The 19,542-nt window shown below is 36.3% G+C and overlaps 1 protein-coding gene across 1 annotated transcript in view; it reads left to right on the top strand.

The window, feature by feature from the left end:
- Nucleotides 1-726: 726 nt before the first annotated feature.
- The window catches only part of LOC143252494 (plasma membrane ascorbate-dependent reductase CYBRD1-like), a 43,496-nt gene continuing 24,680 nt past the window's right edge, over nt 727-19,542 (top strand). Inside the window, exon 1 of the mRNA XM_076504718.1 lies at nt 727-869. Within this exon, the coding sequence (XP_076360833.1) occupies nt 859-869 (11 nt within the window). The 5' untranslated portion in view covers nt 727-858. The remainder of the gene's footprint in view (nt 870-19,542) is intronic.

A 19,542-nucleotide genomic window follows, 5' to 3' on the forward strand; every position in this document is an offset into this window, starting at 1 on the left:
CGTCTGTTGTGTTCCAGCATGATACAGACAATTCTGCACGAGGCTTACGATTTTGTATCACATGTAAAACGATTATCATAGATATAGTTATCGAAGTACATTAAATTGAATTAATACAAAACTTTATCAATCTTATCAATTTTAGGGTTGGAAAGGATTTTGTTTAGACTGGTCCATACGCATTAGTAGTTTTTATATCCATATCTGGATACCCCAGTTAATAACATGTGCTACAACTAAAATGTTTATAGATGAATAAAGTCAGTGGATTCTTTATCCTTCTTTGAAGTATTTCCCTGTATACATACATCGGATGCGATTCTTTAGATGTACCGTGATAATAAATAATCTGATCATTGTGAATTAAGTAAAATCTACTGCAGCGCAAACCTTGAATAATTTGTAAAGGTCTCCATGACACGTGACTTTACTATAAACCTTTCATATCAAGGTATAAGAACCAACTAGAGTTAAACAGGTTGATGGTAACGTGCTTCCGCCAGGATGCTAGTTTATGTCTGATATGCGACACGAACACGTTGAGCCAATTTTTGTTGTTGTTTTACGAACTTTAACCTAAGACCTGAGGCGTACATAAGCAACGAGAAGCCCTCAGTGAAGTGTTATTTACGCTCGTTGCCTCTCGATGCTTTTCCAGGATGGCGTACTTTTTATCCAATGAAGAGTCTACGTTTTATCACGTGCTTGGAAATTCTGCGTGTTAGCAGGGTGTTTCTTTGTAAGTGTTATAAAGACGCCACTATTTGAGTTTGTGTTAAAACGAAGGGTCTGTTCAGAGCTCTCGTGGCTCACCCGGGTTGAAGTCTAGCTTGTAATCGCCAATTCGTGACAAAAAAAATGGGGTCAAAGTGAGTATTTTAAAATAATATTGTTACTTGCTTTGTATCAAATCTAATGTCTCACTGTTGAATTTTTAGAAAAAGTTTGACATTAGACGTAACATTAAATCAGTAAATTTAGAATCAGTAAAATTCTTGGTAAATACAGAACTTTTCATGTTCAGTAAAGAAAGTAATTTAAGGACAACAAGAGACCATTAAAACCCTTCAAGGTTATCCTTGCACACCACCCTTTAGAAAAGTTAAAAGTCTGAATCCATCCTTTACTTTTCAGGAAATCACATCAATTTCCTTCTTAAACTCTTGTAAAGTGCTAGCCTCCACTACAGCTGACGACAAACCAAACAGTGGGTCAGTCATCCTGTTCGATAAATAAGATTGTTTCAGCTGGAACACAACATGCCCTTTACATATCTTAAAACTGTATTCTACAGAATACAGAACAAAGGAATAGATAGCTTTAATTGTAGGGATCGACCAGATAATTTTGTAATGCCACCTCTTACCTTTCATTTCACTGGATAAAATAATTTAAAATATATTAACCTAGTCCTGTAAGATAACCCTTTCATTCCTAAAATCATGCCAATATATTGCCTTTCCAAGAACCCTTTCCAGGAAATCAGTGTCTTTTCTTAAATAAGCATACCAAAACTTCATATGGTATTTCAAATTAGACGTAACTAATAAATTGAGAGTATAAAGAGATGATTACCTCTTTTGGCTTGTAATCAGTACGTATATTAAGTAAAGCTTATTCTGTCAGCTTTTGATTTTATTCATCCAACTACTATGCAACCCAATTTGTCCCTCGCTAATCTCTCCGGCTGTGTTTTTTCTCAACCAACCTCTAGTGTGACACCCTTAAAAATTCTAAGTTTATCAAGGTCTTTCCACTGTCCCTATATATATATATATCCCTCATTCGATTACACGACCATTCCCAATTTACACCTGAAGAAGAAAGGTCCATATTTCGAAAGCACTAGTGGAAAGATGAGACACAGCAACAACAAAAACTTCAGACATCTTTAATTGTGACGTCATAGCATGTTTGTCCCGTCATCTATTTTTCGTGCATATCTTTCCTATCATCGTCATTGTTACATAGGCAGCATATTCTCCTACAGCGAGGATTAAAATTTTAATTCTATATCCACGAGATAAGGTAGTTTCAGATATAAGTTAGGTATGTTTTAGTTAACCAACAGTAATGAAATGTGTAGGAGAGATATTGTCGCTGATTTAATGTTGCTTTCAGTTTTGTTTCTGTGCAAAACTACTCGAGGGCTATCCGCGCTAACCGTCCCTAAATTTTGAAGTGAAAAACAGAGGGAAGGCAGGTTTTCCATGCCATCCCCCCCACTACTATCAACATCACTGTCGTCAACTCATGGGCTACTATACTGTTACTAGTGAGACTTGATCGTCTCTATTGGAATGGACTTGCGACCCAAAGTATAGAGTGCGTTTCTTTTATTTCGTGATAACTATGTGCGAACCTCATTCCTACTGTCCTCATCTTTGACCAGTCTTCAGTTATACAGCTGTTTCGGTCAGGAAGCCTCGATTATATTTCGTCGTCGTCAGCTCGACGCTTAAGAACAATTAGTTAAACTTCTGTATAGTTGATAAGTTAATTTATCTGAACATTTGTTGGTGCGTACATGTTAATGTTATTAGCAGCTGAAAATGTTGAAAATGTCGTAGCTGTCATGTTGCGAAAATACATGTTATTTAAACAGAATAATGTTTGAATCAACGAGAAAACGTGAGGCCTCGCCTTTCATGATTGCCTTCATGACACGTGGGACAAGTTTCTTGCTATACAATGTTACATAAATAATCTTAAATAGGGTTAAGTTTTACTCAAATTATGATAATTTCTATTACTATTAATTACTTCACTGTAATGAAATTAATTTTGTTATAATGTTACGGTTTTTGTTACATAGTTTATGGTAGAATCCTTTGTAACGCAATATTCGTTTATCTTGTACAAGCGTCAAAAATCGTTGCGTGACTTACTTGTTTTGAATTTCGCGAAAAAGCTAATCGAGGACTACTTGCGCTATTCATCCCTAATTTAGTAGTGTAAGACTAAAGGGAAGGCCGCTCGTCATCACCACCCACCGCTAACTATTGGGCTACTCTTTTACCAGCGAATAGTGGGATTGACCGTAACATTATAACGCTCCCACGGCTGAAAGGGCTAGCATGTTTGGCGTGACAGGGATTCAAACCCGTGACCCTAGGATTATGCTATTTGTTTTAAGGACTACTTTTAAATAATATATTATTCTCGATACAAGTATATGTCATGCACTCTGGTATTCAACTGTTGCCTACTTTGGATAAATCTGAGATGATATATAGAGAGAAACCGGAGTTAACCTTTTCGTAGTTACTCATTGCTAAATAGTAATGTACAGCTGCTGTACATATTACAATTAGATATGTCTTGGGTGGGAATGCATAGATTCTACAGCACAACCAAGAAGTAGAAAAAGATGTTTTGCCTCAGACTCAAGGGCACAATACTCACAACACCGCGAAAGGGTTAATAAAAAAATTGACAGTTATTAATCATTCAACACCCGTGGCTTATTTTCACATCTTTAGAATATATTAATAGCTCTTAGTCTGTGAAAAACGAAATACAAAACATTTGTTATTATATTTGTGTTTGACCGAACGAAATTTTTAATATTCCTAGGTAAAGTCAAACGACATTGTAAGAAGTGTCAAGGCCCGGCATGGCCAGGTGGATTAAGGTGTTCGACTCGTAATCGGAGGGTCGCGGGTTCGAATCCCGGCCGCACCAAACATGCCCCCCTTTCAGCCGTGGGGGCGTTATAATGTTACGGTCAATCCCACTATTCGTTGGTAAAAGAGTAGCCCAAGAGTTGGCGGTGGGTGGTGATGACTAGCTGCCTTCCCTCTAGTCTCATACTGCTAAATTAGGGACGGCTAGCGCAGATATCTCTCGAGTAGCTTTGCGCGAAATTCAAAAAACAAACAAACAAGAAGTGTCAAATGGACGACAAGAACGCGAAAGTTGGCGTTTTGCCAGGCGATATTGTGAAATAATGGACATATTCATTGCGACAACTGTACAAACTCTTACTAAATGCCAACGAGATTTAAATTTATAACAATGTTTTTTAAGTTGGCTAATATTTTTCAAGGACAGAAAAACAACAACATAAGTATGAATGAATTCCCGAAATGATACCGCGATGTTCATAATAACTAATTCTAGTAGTTATGCTCTGAGTATATCTAGGACGTGTTCTAAGCAGTTAATACTAACTTGTATCTCAAGGCGGGTGGTATGGGTATAAAACTTTTATTGAAATAAAGTAGAGAAGAACGTTTCGACCTTCTTAGGTCATCTTCAGGTGGTTGAAACGTTGTTCTCTACTTTTTATTTTCAATAAAAGTTTTGATATCCATACAAGACACGTTTTTATTTCAAGTGGGTTTCTTCACGTCATCACTATTTAGGCTAAATTATGCAGTCATCAGATGATATTATTATTTTATCTTTAATTGCTAGTAACGCATAGGAAAAACCTTTTTTTTTATGCTGAATAAACAAATTTTACGCTCTATCGTTCATTTCAAGGATGGTAATGTACAGTTACAAAACTTTTTACACGTGTCAACTTCACTTTTTTTTTCACTTCCCGACTTATCGTTACCTAGATCTTCGTCATGGCGTCGTTTGATCTCGGATATTTTTGGGGGCGCTGACGAAGTAAACCAGTGTTTGTGTGTGTTTTTCTTAGCAAAGCCACATTGGGCTATCTGCTCAGCCCACCGAGGGGAATCGAACCCGAAGTAAACCAGAACATTGTAGAAAAACGTTCACACGTTAATTAACGAAGCAGGATACATGTCAACACGCCTGTAAGTTGTAGATGTTATTTATCAGTATATATGAGACAGTCTTGAAAATGGGATCCCGTATGCATCGCGTGTTAAAAATGTGGCACAGTAGCTATTATTAGTCTCCGATAATGAGAAAATAAATACTGTCATTTTTTTTTCTCACATGTTTATAAAGTATTAACTTAACATGGCTGCCAAAATCTGGAAGTATATGAACATCACTATGAAAGATATAATAGTGGCCTGAATGTGTGTGTTTTTCGGGTCAATATGCACAGAAATGGGCTCGTGAAGCGGATATCTATATCACGTTTAATTTGAGTTTGTAGACTAGATTTTTATTTACTGCTTCAAAAATGTGTTTTGTATATTCGAATGAAAAACATATTATACAGCATATTTTGCTAGATTAAAGAAAGATTGTCTTCTAAAAAAACTAACGAAATCTAAATGCCTATATTATATTTTAAATTCGCTTTAAAATGTTTGATGTATGTAGGTAGAAATCACGAAGAGACCACTGACAGAAACCGAAAAGTGCAAATGCTTTACATGTCACAGCTTTAATCAATTATCGAAACTCGTTAACAAAAATTATCTCTTCATCAGTGATTATATCGATATAGTTGCGGTTTCGAGACAGAACCCATCATCAAAAGTAAATTAAGTTGAATAAAAAGTTAAAATGCACGAATTTTACAGATAAGTCTAATGTGGTTTTGTACGCTATTTCATTTGGTCAAATACAGGTGGTACATGCTTTTCATAGGCTGCTATAGTACAGTTGTAGCATACTGATAACAGTTGGAACGTTAAACATGGAGTTCTGCTGGTAGTCGTGCAGCAAATACGATGGTGCGCGTATATTATAATTAAATACACACTATCAATATAACTAGGTCATATCCAACTGTGGAAAATAACAAACTAACTTGTGATTGTAACACATTACGATAATATAGAGAAACAGTATTTATTCTCGTAATACTATATTCGTATAACCAGACTATAACGAGAGCCGTCATGATCATTGAGTCCATTCAACTTCCCAATAACGATATTTGAGCCGTCAACATCTTCTGCATCCCATCCACATGCAAATTGATTAGATTGACAAAAACAGAATGGTTTTTGGTTACTTTACTTGCAACTGCGAATAACAAGAGTTGCAATTCCATCAGGAACAGATGGTAGTGGTGTTGGTGTAGGAACAAACATGCAACATGGCATCAATCTTTGCCCATCCAAAGTCAATAGGGAGTGACAGTTGAAGACGGGTTTATTGACCCTGTGCCCATAGTTATTTTGAGATGTTTCTTCATTACCCTCGGGTGCAATGTACCTTTTGCAAGTAGGAGTTTCTCCCCCTCAAACAAATTGTCTGTAACATCTGCCAAAAGATTATTCCTAAGCTCACATCTTACGTTATACAGTTAGTTGGTAGGCAAACTTTTCAAGCTATAACTCTCTCATGTCTAATATGACATTGGCTTTTCCCAGCCATGTGAAAGCCATAAATGACATCAACTGCTGATGTAAGCAATGCTCTTCCTGACGTTTTCCATATCAGATCTTCTCCCATTGATGCATCGGATGTCTTTTTCACCAGCACTGTGTTGTTGGGAGTTGAAGTGTCCTACTCTTGTTTCCTATACCACTGATGAATGAGATGTTTTACAGAGCTGAGTGAATTACCTCCAAGCCAAAACTAGGATACTGATGTCCAAAGAATGCATGTGCATTTCTGTTGCTCCCTTTGTTATAGTTTTAATTACCACAGCTCTTTAGATGGCTTGCTTTTTACGTGTTCGAGGAGACTCTGTGCTATGAGATTACTAGAAATGTCTTGTTGGTTGAATTAACAGTATAGTTAGCCCAGAAATGCCTAGATCACTTACATACAAGCAACAAGAAAGCTAACACGAGCCAAATGCAATGCGAACTCTCAAGCCTGCCTATCATCATGGCAGTAGTTCAATGTGTCTTTAAACGTTTACCTGCCAAATTAGGCGTAGTTTATAATAACCAGATTGTATTATGATTTTATAAATTTATTAGCCAGATCTAGACATATCTTTACACCTTGCACTTTCCCAGGAGAATGTAGAAAACCTATGGCATCTATCAATGGCCTTTCTATTATTTTCAGTCTGAGTGTAGAATGACTTCATGTGCTCCAGTATCAAGGCAATATGTAAATGTGCGCTACTAGTTTGTTGTTTGTGTGTTTTGTTTTTTTTTTTGGGGGGGGGAATTTTAGCCCATCTACTCTGTTGGATTACTAGACCTCTTTGCAATGTTATCAGTTGGTTATTTGGGGTTTCGGCCTATTGACTACCAGGATCATTAAGGTCGTCATCATGTTAAGACCCCTGACTATTACTGAGTATCTATGTATCTAGAATAATAAAGTGTGCAGCACCTGATTGGTCGTTGTAATGAAAGAGAGCTTACAGGGAACACTGACGTCTATGATTGCCATTTTCGTTGACTTTGTGGTACTTCCAGCTGTAAGAGATGTCCTTATACCTCGAATCTTATTTTCTCTTGACAAACATTCAAGAATCCTTATAAGTTTGAGTTTATTTGTTGCTGTGATGAGTTAATGATCAAATGAATAAGACTCAAAGCATTGTGCTAAACTTTAATAGCCAAAAGAGTCTTTCAGATCGGCTTTGGGTCAGAAAGAAGCAACAATCAAAAAGCAGCCAATCACTCGTGTTTCTAGTTTGTGTCTTATGTTTCAGTACTGTACTTGACAATGTCCATGTCTGAAGCTATAGTTTTGCCATTGGTTCCATATGTTGATAGTAGCAGTGCTGATTCGTTGAATGGTGAGCTGGATATATATTGCTTGATCTGTCTCATAACATTTGCAGATATGTTTGATATCCTCCAGTCTCACCACATATATTGTTATGCTGACGATGTCATCATTTTTAGCACATATGATTGACTGATGAGGTGAAATTGATGTGATGTCGTGGTCATTCCTCTGAATACCTCTTTGATACGATTTAAACCTATATTTCATTGGGCATATATCTTTAGTCTTGCCAGTTCACTGGCTGTCAGAAAGATATGATCTTATGCACTTGGATTCAGCTTAATGTCACCTATACTGTTTCATCCATTCGTTTTAGTTCTGTATCGCATGGCCAGTTCCAGTAGTACAGTTATATGCAGTTATTGTGGACAGTAAAGTTTCCTGTTTAAGACTCCTGCCATATCTGCTGATCCTTCGTTTCCAATTCTCTCATCTCGTCGAAAACCAATAGAAGTCCTGTACAGTTCTGCTTCTCTTGAGCGAAGAATTATTTCAATAATGGTTTCATGTATTACACGTCTGAAATCTAATAGTGTCTGTATCTGAAAGCAGCGCAGAGCTTTCTGCACTAAGTGGCTGCAAGGACACATTTCTTTTGTATTCCACGATGTTACTTTACAAACTCCTCCAAGTAGATACTTAGATCTGCTTCCTGTTGTGGTAGGTCTGGGATGGGCAGGTGGTTAAGGCACTCGATTCGTAATCTGAAGGTCGCGGGTTTGAATCTCCGTCACACCAAACATGCTTACCCTTTCAGCTGTGGGGGCGTTATAATGTGACGGTCAATCCCACTATTTCGTTGGTAAAAGAGTAGCCCAAGAGTTGACGGGAATTAGAGACGGCTAGCGCAGATAGCCCTCGAGTAGCTTTGCGCGAAATTCAAAACAAACAAACCAATCCTATTTTGGTGGACATCTTGGATTCCACAGAATTAATAGGGGAAAAAAAAGGAAACATGCATTTTCTAATCTAAAATGCACGTGGATCAAAAATTTAGTTTAATTAAATTATTTACCACAGAGCCACACACCGCGATTTCCATATTAATACCAGTATTTCCTTCCTTCTACGTTACACCGGATTTTACTTTTTGTTGCTTATTGCTCTTGAACGAAACTGAGTATTTAATTCTTATATTGCTGTAATCTTTGAATAAAAACTATCAAATATTAAATTTCATTTTTGCTCTTTTATTTATTCTAATTCCCCGTCGCGCCAAACATGCTCGCCCTTTCAGCCATGGGAGCGTTATAATGTTACGTTTAATCCCACTATTCGTTGGTAAAAGAGTAGCCCAAGAGTTGGCGGTGGGTGGTGATGACTAGCTGCCTTCCCTCTAGTCTTACACTGCTAAATTAGGGACGGCTAGCACAGATAGCCCTCGAGTAGCTTTGCTCGAAATTCAAAACAAACAAACAAACAAACAAACAAATAATTTATTCTAATTTTACATAAATGGTTGTCAACCATGTTTAAGAGAAAAGTAGGAAGTTAGGCTTACAACAAGTCCGTAAATATCCTGCACTGTATACCTGTTGTATAGTCCTGCTTAAGGTTCGTACATACCTTGTACTTTATATCGGTTTTTAAATGACATTTGATTTTTTCTTGCGATTTTGAGACATCATGTAGTATATTTTGAGGCTTGGTCTTTCTTCATAAGTGTTCTGACTTTGTAGGGCGTTGTGTAATACTTCATTCATTTTCTTCCATGGATAACTCACGTCAGATGTGTGTTTTGTATAAGTGAACCTGTTGTACAGATTGACATATGTGTACTTTTAATTCGTGGCTGTTTTTCAAAGTCGAACTAAACTTAAAAAAAAAAAACAACAACAAAGTTTTCACGAACAACCAGAGCTTCTGCTTTGTTAGTCGAATCTCGAGTGTTGACGTAAATATAAAAATATCAACACATACGTTGCTAAATAAAACGTGTGTGTTGATTCTGACGGAAGACGAACAAACAGCAGGAGCACACAAAACTCGTGTTTATTCGTCACAGCTGTGAATGGAATTCGCGTCACGGACACCCCGGCTTACATTAATTAGGCTATACCTTTATTGTTTTTACTGCAGTTCGAAAGCGTGGAATGTTGATAAATGGCTTCACATGATAAAACCGGATGGACATTTTTTGTTGCTACTGTATGTTGATAGTTATATTAGTTGATTGAGTAAAATATATTACCCTGGGTAACAGCATCGTTTATGTTTGTTAATCAAGGGATTTTGATAAAATTAATGATAAATAACTCAAAGGTGGTTTAGAAGAATATAAATTATTACTTAGGCTATAATAGTTTTTATGCTTCTATAAATTAGTCATGAATACCAGACCCATTCTTTCTTCCACTTTAATTTTTATTGAATTATACTGAACTAGTAATTATGATGGGTAACTCATAATATTTACCCGTGGGTTCTAAGACGTAACTCATTTCAAACGTTCGTCTGTAACCAATTAACTTTCGTATCATTAAAACAAAATACAAAGTATATGTGTAATAATTAAACAATAGTTTAATTGTTTTAGTTACATCACCGCCTTTTCTTGTGCTAGTATGAGTAGGTAACTAAACTGTAGGCAAGAAAAACCACGTGTACAAGTCCAAGCACAATGTTGATATAAGATGGAAATTGTGGTAATTGTACGAAATTCTAGTATAAATATGTTAATGACATGGATCAAAATGGATTGAAGTGAGGATTTGTTTGTGTTAATGATATGGATCAAAATAGATTGAAGGGAGGATGTTTTTTTTGGATCAAAATGATTGAAGTGAGGATTTTTTATGTTAATGATATGGATCAAAATGGATTGAAGGGAGGATGTTTTTGTGTTAATTACATGGATCAAAATGGATTGAAGTAAGGATTTTTTTGTGTTAATGATATGGATCAAAATGGATTGAAGGGAGGATGTTTTTGTGTTAATTACATGGATCAAAATGGATTGGAGTAAGGATTTTTTTGTGTTAATGACATAAATTTAAATGTGGATGAGTGTCTTTTTCTAGAAAGGAGGGTTAAGCTTGTGTTTATAGAACGACCTTATATGGAGACTAGTTGCTGTAGAAAAATTCCCAAATGAACATTTCAGATGTAACCAATAGTAATAACACTTGAAAGGGGCGAGATCAGGGTGCACGTATTCCTCAACAGTAAATACAGGTAGATTTTTATTAGATCTTGAGCAGTGGTTTTATATCGCTCTGTGTCAGATTGGTTTTATTTGTTGAAGCTAGCCACACTGTGTGTAATCTAGGTATTTTGCCGACAATAAATAACCCTCAGGGTAAGCAAGGTGCCACGTGGGCTCGCGCTTTAGACTCGTTGTCAGATAGTTTTGTGTTTGAGGTTGGCTCGCATCGTGCTCTTGTAACCTTGCTTGAACAAGACGCTGGTGAGGGTTTCCCAAGTGCATATCGGCACAGGAGATATTTGACCTTGAAATAACCCTCCAGAAAAAGATGTATCGGCATAGGAGAAGTGTGCAGAGGTCATATTCCCCAGTCCACCGTAAAAATTACGCCTTTTTTTCTCTTTATAATTTGTATACCTTATTCAGGTATAAATAGTTTAGAATAATGTATTTTAAAATAACGATCGGATCCACTCACTCTTAATAACTCTAGAGTTAAAAGCATTTTTACGACCAGAATATCATGATCATTTGTTTGATCCTTGGTAGATGTTTTGGCAAAATTCTAGGGATATTCAGAGATCAGTAGATCTCTCTCCATGATTTTCGTGGTATAAGAACCAGGTAACTTTTATTGAGGTTGGGTTCATATATTAGGTTGAGGAATAATTCGTGAGCGTTTTTAAATAATTTCATTCAAGCATTACATGCAAGACTATACAATACTTCAATGCATGAACACATTACACCCAAAACATTTATTATGATACGTTATTTCATGTAATACCTAGGTATATAGTATGCACTGTTTTAAACGAAATTGCCAGAAATTAAATGCGAAAAGCAGATGGTGTCGAAAATGCTCGATTTTGTCCACTTGACATTCCATTTAATGAGCTGAAAAATGAAAGCAAAAATTAAAGACACATGAAAATCAAACACACCATCTATTAGAGCAAAAAATTATCTACCAAATGACATGAAATATTTTGCGAAAGCGTTTCATTTATGGATATATTTTTTTAACTTGAAAAAACGCTCACGAATTATTCCTTAACCCAATAGATGTGGTATTCTAACATTCACTTTACATTTCGGACTATAACAACAAATATGAGAAGGAATGGTCAGGGTGAGGTCAACAAAAATAAATTTTACTTGAATGAGCTGGAGAAAGGAGACTGGATTCAATGTTAAACAAAGGAAGGTCGCTTCGAGATTACGGAAAGACACTCTGCTGTCTTAAGGTGAAGAAACTATGTTTTTGGATTGAGACAGTATGACATTATTTGCACAAAAATAATAATGTAGTACTTCTCAAGATGCAGATACTACCCAAAATACTTTGGTGAAATTCAGAAAACTAATTTATTTTTACGAATTCTTCAGTAAATAAGCCTTTTAAAATACAAGAAACACAAATGCTGCCCAGTCTGTTGTCCTATTCATTATTTATAATCGAGTTAAAGGAATTTCACTTCTCATCAGTAACCCTAGATATTTGTATGTTTTTAATTTCACACAAAGCTACTTGAGTGCTATATGCATTAACAGTTCCTAATTTTGAAGTCACAGGACAACAGGGAGGGCAGCTAGTCAACATCACCTACCACCAAAGAATATCAGTATTGACTGTCATCTCATAATGCTTTTTTGGATCAAAGAGCGAGCATGTTTGGAGTCTGAATTGGAACTTCAGGTCCCAAAATTAGAAGTCAAGTGCTCTAATGCCCTGAGTAAAACATATATATTTTTGGAGTGTATATCATATGTATAGTGTTTTGTTGTTTGTTTTTTTTAATCACCCCAGTGAACCTGTACTTATATAGGATTTAAAGAATTTATGCTAATAATCTATTCTTCAGAATTATTCGTCAGACAAGCTGTTTGAAGTATTTAAAATACATATGAAGCCCATCGTATCATTTGATTTACTACTTGTCACCGAATTATACCAGGTTTTGGGATTTCAATTATCACTAACCCTGAACATTAAAAACTGCAACCATATTTTTTTTATACTGGAGGGAAGGGAACTAGTCATGACCATCCACTGCCAATCCTTGGGCTACTCTTTTACAACGAATAGAGGGATTAGCCATCACAGTATAACGTCCCCATAGTTGAAAGGGTGAGCATGTTTGGTGTGACGGGGATTCGAACACCCGATCCTCAGATTACGAGTCGAGCGCTCTAATCACCTGCTTATGCTGTGCCACTTTTAAATGACAAGATATACTTTGCTGGGCCCAGCATGGCCAGGCAGTTATGGCGTTCGACTTGCAATCTGAGGGTCGCGGGTTTCTAATCCCCGTCACATCACCAGTGGGGGCGTTATAATCTGACGGTCAATCCCCCTATTCGTTGGTAAAAAGGTAGCCCAAGAGTTAGCGGTGGGTGGTGATGAGTAGCTGCAAAATTAGGGACGGCTAGCGCAGATAGGCCTCGTGTAGCTTTGCGCGAAATTCATAACTAAACCTATGCTCTTCTTATTACCACAATAGAAGGTCATTTCTTACTAACTCAAAAAACAAGCAGCTCATAAATGGCACGTTAATAAAATTATCAGCTGAAAATACTTCCCTTGGAAATCAGATTTACAGATGTGATGATCAAACAGAATATTTTTAACAAGTAAACACATTAATTACAACAACAATATCAAACATTTATCTATAAAATCACCTGAAATCTAGAACTACCAATTTTCGTAGGAAATTATTTATCTGAAGGCAATAGCTTTTAAAGAAGAGGTCTTTGCTTACACTAAAAAGATGAAAGTGATTTTAATTTATTGTTTGAATTTCGCGCAAAGCTGCACGAGGGCTATCTGCACTAGCCGTCCCTAATTTAGCAGTGTAAGACCAGAGGGAAGGCAGCTAGTCATCCCCTCCCACCGCCAACCATTGTGCTACTTTTACCAACGAATAGTGGGATTTATTGTAAAATGCTCCCATGGCGAAAGGGTGAGCATGCTTGGTGTGACAAGGATTCGAACCCATGACTTTAATTTATTATATACAATGTAAACTAGAACCTCAATTAACGGGCAAACCATTTAAGTATCTTTATTTTTTACTGCTATTTGTAACCAAAGTAAGTACTGCAGTAATGGGCATCTCGATATTCGGGCTTAAAGGCAGTGTCCTTAGTCTCGTTCTCTATATGGGCACTGGATAATGTGGGCAGTTATTTTTGTATGAGGTAACCACTAAATTGAAAACATCCCACTGAAAGAATAACGGATATTCAAACACTTGCGTTCTTTATTGGTTCAGCTCTGAACCAAATATTGTAATGAATGTTTTCACATATTCAAAGTGCAACCTTATTACCCTGGGGAATTCTTGTTGTAAACACTGTATGATATAAAAGTTGACAAATTCCATATAGTGTATCTCAGGACGGCTGGTATTGGTAATAATACTTTTTACCAAATAGAGCAGAGAACAACGTTTCGACCTTCTTATGTCATCTTTGGGTTAACATCTTTTGTTAACCTGAAGATAACCTAAGAACGTCGAAACGTTGTTCTCTGCTTTATTTGGTAAAAGTATTAATACCCATACCAGCCCTCTTGAGATGCATTTTTACTTCAAGTCGATTTCTCTCCATTACGAATTCCATATAGTGTTGTAGTTCCAGGGGTCAAATCGGTTTTTTCTGTGCACAGTTTTTGTTGCTGTCTAGAGTATTGTATTAGAATGTTACGTTAACAGTTTAATGACACAAGTGGTGATTTGTTGTTGTTATATTTTAAACTATTTCTGCTTCAGTCGTTGGTAGTAAAATAAGCACAGTAAATAAATGTAAAATGTTTAGTAGTTCAAACTCTGAAAGTTTTACTTTGAAACTTTGAGACCAGTACTAAAGACTAAAGGACACAAGTAATCGCGGACTCGAATCACCTTCTGATGTGAAATTTTGAAAGTCAAGAGTTTTTAGGGACAGTTAGCGCAGATAAATTCGAAAAAACAAACCAAACCCTCTGAGACCTGTTGAAACCAGCTTTGTGATCGAGGGGCTTACAGAAATGTATGATTAATATAGAAACCAGCTTTGTGAGGCTTTAATATTAAGGATATCTTGTTATAAATGGAATTTGTATGCAGTCAGGAAGGTGCTCTTATTGTCGGGGTTCTAACTGTACATCTTAAACATATTGCGAACCATGGTGTCTGTCCGGGTGTTCACCTGCCTCCCATTTACAGCGATCACTTCCCGTTTGAAAAGCAGACAAAGCTCAACATTCATTTTCGAAATGACGTCAGAACAGACACTAATAATATTAATGGCAAATATTATTTCACAAACAGGATATTCTTCACCTAATTGTTAGGACTTAATCACACAATTATTTACATATCAAAATGTGACGTAACATAAACAATGAAAATGTAGATTTACCACATGTTAGTGTTGAACGGTTCTCAGCATGACTGAAATGCTCAACAATTACTCTAAGCAGTGAGCGCTCTAAGTAGTTCAGAGTTTTGACTCTGAGTGAAACCGAGAACAACAAAATTAACCTTATTAAAGTCCATGAAATAATTTAAATTGATAGATGAACCTAAACTTTTCCCATCACTGGGGGTGTGTAGTTTTTCTCTTCAATGATAATTTTCGACTTGAGAAGTTCATTTCCAGTGTGGTTCAAGAATTACATGAAAGTTTGACTGTTCTTTTCAATAGGTGACGCTTATTTTAACATTTAATTACTTTAAATAGAGATATTCCCAACGTTAACAGTGTAAACCCTTTTAGCTGGTGTTTCCAAAACTCATATTTGTCCTTTTATGTTATGGGTCATGTCCCATTAGATGAACTTCCAGTACGTTATTCTTATTCACCAAATCTCATTCGAAACTATGAACCTTCGGAATTTGGAATCGATTCCAGTTATTCGTACTCGTTGTTACAACGTAAATACTTGCGTTACAACGTCTAGGTAGTAATTGTGTACTACCTAGACATTTATAACAAATGACTGGAAGATAGTGAATGTATTATTAAAACATGGAAATGAATATTTATTTCCATATAACACGTTCATCACCGTGTTCTCATCACAATGCGCATGGTTTTACCTAAGTGTGTGTGTGTACCGTACAGTCCAGAGTCACCAAGTTCGCTTATAACAAGTGAAATTGGGTCGTTTTTATTTATTTGTATGCTTAAGTCGTTTTAGTTTTTCGAGAGTTCCGCGCTGTTTTTGTTGTTTTTTTTTACTTATTTGCGATAGCTTATTTGTTTTATTTTTTATAATAGATTACTCCAAACTAGAAAAAATTATTGTGGGAGTGGTTTCAGTGATTGATTGGGTCAATGAATGAGCCATATAACAATTTTAGAATCATCCTATCCCCGCTCCTTTTCAATAAAAAAGCACACCCACCATCGTCATCTTTCCGGCCCGCCCACTTGACATATTCTACATTCTAATTAAGCCGCCTCGCCAGTCACCATAAAACAGCAGTGCCATTTATTTTGAATATTTCTCACGAAATTTGGTAGCACTAATGTACACATATGCAAGGAACATGCACAAACAACAGAAATGATCTCTCCATGAAAATCGTGGCGACGCCTGCAGTTTAATATCATAAACCAAGATCACGATGAAGTACTCACTTTTAATAATAATTGTTACGATATATCGGCGTATGAACCAATTGCTTTAGTGGGGAAATTAATAATATCACCAGAAACGTACACACGCTTAATTTTAGCTCTACTAATAATTTATAGTTTACTGTGTCTGTTTTTGTGTATCATTATAAAATACGTATATTAAAATATTGTCTCGTGTTCATGAAGACTGGCAAAGGATAGCATGACCCGAAGTAAAACTTCACATCACTGCCATCTTCTTCTTCGTCGTGACCAAAAGCTATCCTGAAATATTCACTTCTTTTTTAGTAAGTCGTGAATATCCTTTCGCTGTATTATGAACGTGGACAACTGCTGCCTTCATTCATATTTTACTGTGAAATAATTCATCATAGTCGTGCATGGACGCACAAAAAGTCGTGACGAGTTTCCGGTTGCATAGTGAGTTAGGTGAACCGTTGGGAAAAAGAAGATAGCTTTAACTGCTTTTGTTTGCCGAGTTTTTATTTATATGTTGCAAAGTGAGAAACTTGTTTGTTTGCTTTTCGTTTAAATTGAGAAAGTAAAGCAATAAGCGTGCCACAAAATTCTGAACTCAGAAAATATAAACAAATAGCGGAATATCTTACATTGTGTTGGTTACCGTAACTAGAGATGAAACGTTTTATTTTCTGTATATTTTACTTGAGGGGGCAAATAATTTAGTTTAATCCAGTATGCCGGTCACAAAAAATGAATTTTGATATAACCTATAAAAGCTAGTCATTTAATTCTTAAATTTCTCAATTATGTTCGGTTTTTGTTGTAGTTATCCCATTAACTACAAACTAAAGTTACAGAAATTTAGAATATCTGAGGAGAACCAAATACAGAAACATCATTTTCCCAAGTTTCCACTTTTATTTAATCTTTGTTTAAATAATAAACTACGTTTATAGCCTTATATCACAAGTCTCTCAACTTTTGAAAATGGAAATGAGTGGACTCTGCAGATAGATAACCCGATGTGGCTTTGCTATAAGAAAACACACACAAACAGGGAAGAGGTATAAGAGGTCCCCTACTACCTACAATGGTTCGTGTTTTAGTTAGATTAATAACATTATTTGAAACTGTTTCAAATATTCATCTTTTGAAGTTAACTGCTCCAGGCAAAACCAACAATTTTAATCCGGAAACTCTTGGGATACTCTTACGAACAAACAGTGGAATTAACCCTCACTTTATAATGCTCTGACAGTTGAAAGAACGAATTTGTTCGTTGACGCAGTTGCGAGTTGCGACGTAACTATAAGGTCCCAAATACGGAAAGACTATTGAATCTGAATAGAGCATGTGCAAACGTAACTAATATGTTGATGACAAAATATTAGCACAGGGAAAAAAAATGAAAAATAAAGTTCTGGACACTGAAGGATGAGGAATGATGGGTTTAAGAAAGTAATAACTTTGATGAAAATAAGTAGAAGGTGACGTATTGCTGAAGAAATTACTGCATTTTTTTAGCGTGGCGGGAGATGAGTACGAGAGTATTAAAAATGTGATATTGGAGCTGCTACACTGATTTATAAGTGTGTACATCTTGAATTTTAACACGTGATCGCTTGTCTGGTGCACGTGTTATGATAAAACTTATAGCCGTTGTTAACTTCCTTAGTGACAAATTTTGCAGTAACGAGCCACGAACCCTTAGATTCGCACTCTAGGCACACTAAGCATTGGGCCACACCCAGGCCACTAACACACAGCATTTTTTGATACAGACGCATGGTGATTTGACTGTTTACCCCACTTCCCTTATGAAGTAAACGCCACCATGTGGTTAGTTCATATACAAAGTTACACGGATAACGAATGCTAAGTGGTAAAGTAACAAAGATCATTGTAAAGACGAGATAAATAAATGATTATCACTTAGGCCAAATGACTTTTTATAGATCCCAAAGAAATCTGTTCGGTCAAAATGTCGACCCAAAACGGGAATTTCTCTTTTTTCCATGGATATTTAAGGTTCAAACTGACTTCGCGACAAGTAACATACTGGCAAACCCACAAGCTCGATGAAAACCAAGTAGAACAGAACATATACAGCGTGCCTGAATTTATAACATCAACTCGCTTTCTTTGTCCAGTGGAGGGCGTAACCTCGTAACTTGTGTTTACTGTTAACATTGGTCAGCTATCAGTCTTTGTTGATGTCTCAGTTCGGCAGTTAAAGAATATTCTAGTTTAAACCGATTCTAGTCCTTGTTGTTTGCTCTCATTGTTGTAATATTTTTGTTCTTAACTTAAATATTATTGTTTTGTTCTTGAAAATTAATGAAAATGAAATTTCTCATTTTGAAACCTTTTTGGAGCATTTTGAGACCTTCAGTTCGTTTTAAAATACATCAAACAGTTTTTTCTATTTGTAGTCTCTTACTAATAAAAACTATAACAGCAGAAACAACAAATCCAAAATAATATGACATTTATTCTATATTTAGTGTTCTTCACTTAAATAATTCAACAATCTTATATGTAAAACAGTACCAGAATATACAAAATAGTTTCAAACCAGCGATGACGTAATTTTTATATGCAAACCCGTGCAAACTACTTTCTACACAACTTAATCCTTTCAATAAATGGTGAAGTAATGACTTGTATATAAATTCCGGCACAGCTCCTCTGAGTTTTATTATGAAAAGAAAGGGAGAAAGCAGACTTATTATGCATATAGGGGGCTACTAAGACCTTCCATGGACCTAGGAGACCCAACTGGCATAGCCAGGTGGTTAGAGTTTTTGACTCGCAATTTTAGGGTCGCGAGTTCGAATCCAAGTTCTTTTAAACATGCTCGCTCTTTCAGCCGTGGGGATGTTATAATGTGGCAGTATATCCATTTTTCGTTGGTAAAAGAGTAGCTCAAGAGTTAGCGGTGGGTGATAATGGCTAGCTGCCTTCTCGCTAGTCTTACATCGTGTAGCTTTGCGCGAAATTCAAAACAAAGAAACAATCAGGGACGCCGAGAATGGATTTCCCTGTCTTCGAAGCAGTGAGCTCCTATACATTTCCCAGCTTCCCCGTTCTCTTGGAGTACACAAGTGCAGTATCTACCTGTATGTCGCTGTTGTTATTTGTTATTAAGCACAAAGCTTCACAAAGAGATAGCTATCAGTGCTTTATCTACCACGGGTATCGTAACCCGGTTTATTGCAGTATAA

Source organism: Tachypleus tridentatus, chromosome 6 (assembly GCF_004210375.1).
Source record: "Tachypleus tridentatus isolate NWPU-2018 chromosome 6, ASM421037v1, whole genome shotgun sequence".
Lineage (NCBI taxonomy): Eukaryota > Metazoa > Arthropoda > Merostomata > Xiphosura > Limulidae > Tachypleus > Tachypleus tridentatus.